The sequence below is a fragment of the Atta colombica genome, unplaced genomic scaffold (genome assembly GCF_001594045.1).
Source record: "Atta colombica isolate Treedump-2 unplaced genomic scaffold, Acol1.0 scaffold125, whole genome shotgun sequence".
Taxonomy (NCBI): Eukaryota; Metazoa; Arthropoda; class Insecta; order Hymenoptera; family Formicidae; genus Atta; species Atta colombica.
In genome coordinates this window covers 2,328,973-2,334,918 of record NW_017259212.1, presented here as the reverse complement: position 1 = coordinate 2,334,918, position 5,946 = coordinate 2,328,973, and the positions used below count along the sequence as shown (strand labels likewise).

The following is a 5,946-nucleotide window of genomic DNA, read 5'->3' as shown; positions in this document are numbered from 1 at the left end:
CCGGCGAAGACACTGGCGCACCATTCTTCTTTGACGCTCTCTCCGACGGTATGTATGCGCCAGACTTTTCGAATTCCATTGCAGAAGACTCACCGACCGCTATCAATATTTTATTTGTTTAGTATAACAAATATATTTTGTAGTCGATATCATCTGATATAATTATTACAACGTATTATTTATTACATTGTACAATTATTATAGTGTTTTGATATTATTGCATTAAATATAATGTACATTTTGAAGATTAATTTATATTATTATTAACATATTATTTTAGATTAATTATTTTAGCATGCATTTATATTTATAAATAGCAATATAATATATTATCGTGTGCATACGCAGTTTAAAAATATTTTCCAAAAAGAAATTTATAGCAAAAAATTTTAGCTAAGTATCGTATTATTATAAACTGAAGAATATCGTTTTTTTTTCTATACCAAGCAATTATCCTAACTTCTGAAGTAAAATTCTAGAATCGCCCTTCGGCTGTCAAACGCAGCGTAGATGGGCTAACGATCTTAATGGCTAGGCAAAACATTGACACCTTGGCGGCGCTCGGGAGACCACCTGGATGAGGATACCAAAGGGAAGGCGGGTAGGGATTGTTAAACACAGAATCAGCACGAGAGAAGTGGAAATCCTTATGAGAAAGTAAGTTGGACGAACGATGACAATGAGCTAACAGCGTGCGCAAACACGGCGGCTTGGGACAGAGCCGTACCTGGGCCGATGATCATGTACTTACGCGTTTCCTCTCAAACACCGACGACGTCAACAGCTCCGGAGACACGGCATCGAACACTGATCATGGGAAAAGGCAAATCCCGTTTGGTCAGGTTGAAATATTCGAACCGAATACTTGAGTAACACGTGCCAATGATCGAAGAATTGCTTTGCTAATACACTTATTAAAAAGCAAATATGTATGAAATATGTATGCTAGAAAATTGTTAGGATTAGGATTTATTACATGTCAAATCATTAATTTTGATTTATACACATTTCTTTGTGAGGATTTTGAATTTTTTTTTTTTTTAAGAAATCATATTGAGGAGAAAAAAGGCAGTATTGAAATAACAACAATAAGATATCGAACGGTCTTTGGTTTAATATGCTACAACAGAATGGGCATTCTGAGGAGAGAGAAGCCCGTATTTTCAGATTACATATTTATACATAAAATTGTATAATTTACAGTTTATTACTATATTAAACTATATTATCAGATTTTTTGTGTACAATATATGAAGCGATCGCACTAATTAATCCAAATTTAATTTATCCTGTGTCGCGATATTATTAAAATTTTATTTTTACGGTCCTAATATCTCCTTATTTACAATTATCGGAATCTTTTAATTTTATGATAAATGAAAACATTTATTTAGACCGTATTTAATTTTTTATGCTAATTATTTATGTGTTCCATGCATTTTTACAAAATTGTGATAAAAAGAAACAGAGAGATCAGTTCACAATCTGTAAAAGTTATCAAATCTCTTTTTAGAAAGTAAATGTAATATCAGTCAATTTTTTAATTTTCAGTTACTTTATTTTTTCAAAAAAAAAAATGTTTTTATCAAAATTTATAAAATAACTTTCGCGACGAGATTTTTAGCCTCTAAAAAGAATATTTAATTTATTGATTATACATACGCGACATAATGTATCAATATTTATAAAAATCTATAAACTATTTTCATATTTTAAAATAATAAAATAAAAATACAAATAATGATCAAAATTTGATATAAATAATGATATAAACATTTAGTTGCTATTTCTTGTTTTCTTCTTTTCCTATTTTTTCTTCCTTTTATTTTTTCTCTCTGTCTCTTTTTTTTTTGTCGAAACGGAAGCAAACGTGGATCGGTTCGATGAAAATGAACAATTAGTCGCCTGAGGGATGTTCTAAGATGCATATCACAGACGCGATGATAAGAAAATAAAAATATATTTTATGCGACGTATGTGTGCGTATAAATAATGATTTACGCATTAAAATTGCGTCGATGATACCTCGAACTTGTACATATGATTTACATGTTGCTACTGATATGAAAATTAAGTATGACAATACACACTTTAATAACTTTAGTTATTTGCAGATGATCGCACCGTAACTTTCTATTATGATCGATCTTTTAGAAAAGATCACGCGACTATGAACCGTAAGTACCAAAAAATTCTTCTGGTATTAGTTTTGAAGACTGCAAGGGCGTAAGATGTACATATACATATATACATATATATATATTATATATTCATATTAGGATATGATTTACAAATTTATAAAAATATTTGAAATGCAGTAGATCATGATATAAAAATATATCACATGCATTTAAAAATTATATATATATGTATTGATTGTCAAAATAGCATTGTGATGGATTTATGGAATAAAATAAATTTGAATTGATGAAATTTTTATGTGATATACCCTGTTGCCAATAGTCTTCAACAGTCTCGCATGTTATTATATTAATAAAAATGTCGATGTTGGCATAAAAAAAATTATGTAAAAGAATATTTTTTAAAAGAATAATATAGAGTAAAATATAATACTAGAAGGATCTCATTTGCGAGTGAAATAATTGCGATCAAAAGTGCGAAATTAACCAGCCTCGTTAAGTTTCTGTGTATGATTAGAGTTCTTATACCCTGCAAAGGTACGTCAAGAAGAGAAGCAGTAGCAACAGCGCGACACACGACACACGATATTCGTCGCGGGGATGCGTTCTTCTCCTTTTGCACGATAATAGTAATATTGTAATAATGAAACTCCGTACTCGCGAGCAAAATAATTGCACGTATGTACGAGGTCTTAATTGTGATATAGCCTTTTCTCTTTCATATACACTAGGCACTTTTAAGCTCAACTAGATACTTTAAATACTTTAATTAATCGGAGTGTAAAATCTTTATAAAAATAAAATAAATAATCTGAATAAATATGGATATACTAATATTATATATAATGTTTTACATATATAATATGATTATATTATATATTAATATAATATGATTATATTATATGTAAACATATATATAAGTAGTTAATAAATTATTATATAAGATTGTGGAGAGTATGAATCGCTCGCGAAGAGAGTCCTTTCAACAGTGTTGTGGAAGTTTTGTGTGCATAATATGATACATACACGCGCATCTAATTACGAGAGATCTAAATTACTGCGAGATCCAAAATATTGTGTTTCATTATGAATCTACAGCAAGATTGGATTCCTCCCTATTATCTATCTTCTTTCTTAGTTAATCAGTAATCTCTTAATCACTTTTCATTTTACACTGAGCATAGAACATGTAATGTTAAGTATTATAAGTGTTCATATGTTCAAACTACTATGACAAGCAAAATACGACGTGAATAATCATTGCTTAAAAAATCAATTTAAATTTTTCGTAAAATTTACCTGTGACTTTCATTAATTGTTCCAATCTTATATGTATTTTTATACTTTATGTAACAATCACTTATAGCAGTAGTGATTGTCACAATCTTATTCATATTGAGGAATATTATTTAAAAATTTGAATCTTTACTGAAAATCAAGCCAATTAAATCGTGACCATGTTCAATGTTAATAACGTATCGAAAGAAGAAATATCGAGCATAAAGAATATCACGTTTTTAGATTGAAGATAACCGTGATATGTAATCATTATCTCGAGAGTTATTTTACGTTCAATGTTAAATAATTGAGCCATTGAACTTACATAAAGAGAGATAATCCTACTTTGTTTCTCATATATAGAATCAAATACGCACGCGCGTTTGTAGGGCATCTTCGTGCGAAATCATAGTTTGTGTGAATATGCACGATTATGTGTATGTGGCCGTGAACTGCAACGGCGAAAGCCAGTGGACCAATAACGACGCAGTTTTTTTTCTTTGTTTCCTTTTTTTCTCCATTCTTGTTTCGTACGAAGTACCATTAAAGAATATCGAAGAGGTAATTGAAGTGTTGGGAGCATTAATGGCATTTCTATTTCAAAGTTATCGTAGAAGCTTAATGTAGATACTGTGATGCGGTATATCAGTCGGTTCGACAATATTAGTTCTCATCGTCGATACCAACAAATAGCCCGATCCTTGTTGCAGAGACATATTTCGTTAAAATTGTGCTCTTTAAATGATAATTAGAAGATAATCGGAAGATCCTTCTATCTCTTCCCTATATTTCTTCTTCTCAGGAAAATGGAGCCATCAGTAACTACGTTAATTTTGTAAGATGAAAGCGTCGTCTGGTAGCCCTTCTTCGGCTTTTTATGGATCTTCATAATTGTACAGATTACAGACGTAGGCGTAGATGTGAAAATACTTGTATCACATATTCGAGACCATTCATGTATTCGCGGAAAATCAGCCAGTCACGCAGATCACGGGACGTCATGTCTGTCATCGTTCGGAAATCAGATGTCATAACATCTCGAGTGACGTCCGGCCGTCGCGTTACACTACGTTCTTCTATAGCAACTTGGATCTCACACAGAACCTGAGAAAAGAGAAGTATCAGGACATTAAAAACGCTTATAATTGGAAAATGTATTATGATAAAATTTAATATTTTAATAAAAATTGCCAACATTAAAATATTTTGCAATTGTTAACATCTATGTAAAGTTCTAATTTTATATGTATATAAATGAAATTACTAATTTAAAATTATTTGCCACAAAAGTAACATATCTTGTATTTAAATGCGAGAATCAAGATAAATGTTGTTAATGATTTTTAATAGGCGATGACTGATTTCTGCAATCTTTCAAAATTTGTGTTTTCGAAATCGATGTACATAAAAAAAAACTAAAAAACGCAAGAAACTCCATTAGGAACTTGAGCGCGTTCAAAGCTATTTGTCGGAATGGTCAATAAAATGGCAGTTAGCGACGATCTTTAACGTCTCAACCTTTACGTAAAATGATCGTAAAACTTGGCGAAACATCTTTTATCGTACTTGCAGCAATAGAAGGCAGAATAATTTAGGCCAATTGTGCCGATGTTATTGTGAAAGTCGCGCACAGCAATTTTTTTTTTATATCGCACCGAGAAAGAGTTACGGGTCGAATACTCATGGTTCAACATAATTATTTAGGAAGATAACGGATTTAAGATAATCCCGAAACTGAACTTACCGCTCGAAGTTTCCATTCGGCTTCTGTGAATTTCTGATGATACTTAGGCTGATAATCCTTTTGATCCAAAACTACCTGCTCTAAGCCCACCGCATATTTCTGCATATATTCGTACGCATCGACGAGAGACGTGTTAATCTGAAAATATATAAATCCGAACATACTGTTAATCATCCATTTATAATTGTGTGTAATTATTCATGCACATGTACGTATCGTGAAAAAATATATACTATATTTTAAAGAAAAAGAATATATACATTAGAAATATGTGTATGTATAACAGATTAGTCAATAAGTAACTTTAATTTTACCTTTAACAATCAAGGTTGCAAAAATTAAGGTACTTATTGACTCACTTACATATATATATTTCCAATAAATTATTGTATTGTAATAGATTGTAAATAATAATTACGCAGACAAATAAAACAACAGATTAAAACAAATTAATTGATAACGTACATCCAATTTGTTAAGATGTTCTTTATCCAGTTCCTCTCCCAGTTCTTTGGGTATTTCAGATCGTGTAGGCAGCCAAGCGTAATGATATTTCCTCCACAAATTGTGGACGCTGGCGAAGTCCGTCTTGAAAGTTTGTCTGATCTGCAAAATCATAGAAGAAAAACATGAGCACGATTAGATATATCGTTTCTCTCAAAAAAGGAGCCGCAACATCGAAGAAAGATATGCGAGATTATCAAATTTCCTCATCTTCGTCTTCTTAGTGCGTGTAATCTCGCGGAAATTTGAGAAAAATTATTCTGCGTGGGTGTCGCATTA

General features: G+C 31.2%; 1 protein-coding gene across 1 annotated transcript in view; it reads right to left on the bottom strand.

Moving 5' to 3' along the window:
* Positions 1-3,945: 3,945 nt before the first annotated feature.
* The window catches only part of LOC108694825, a 12,733-nt gene continuing 10,732 nt past the window's right edge, over positions 3,946-5,946 (bottom strand). Inside the window, exons 3-5 of the mRNA XM_018204499.1 lie at positions 5,629-5,769; positions 5,164-5,301; positions 3,946-4,523 (exon numbers count right to left, since the gene is read on the bottom strand). Coding sequence (XP_018059988.1) covers positions 4,320-4,523; positions 5,164-5,301; positions 5,629-5,769 — 483 coding nt within the window. The 3' untranslated portion in view covers positions 3,946-4,319. The remainder of the gene's footprint in view (positions 4,524-5,163; positions 5,302-5,628; positions 5,770-5,946) is intronic.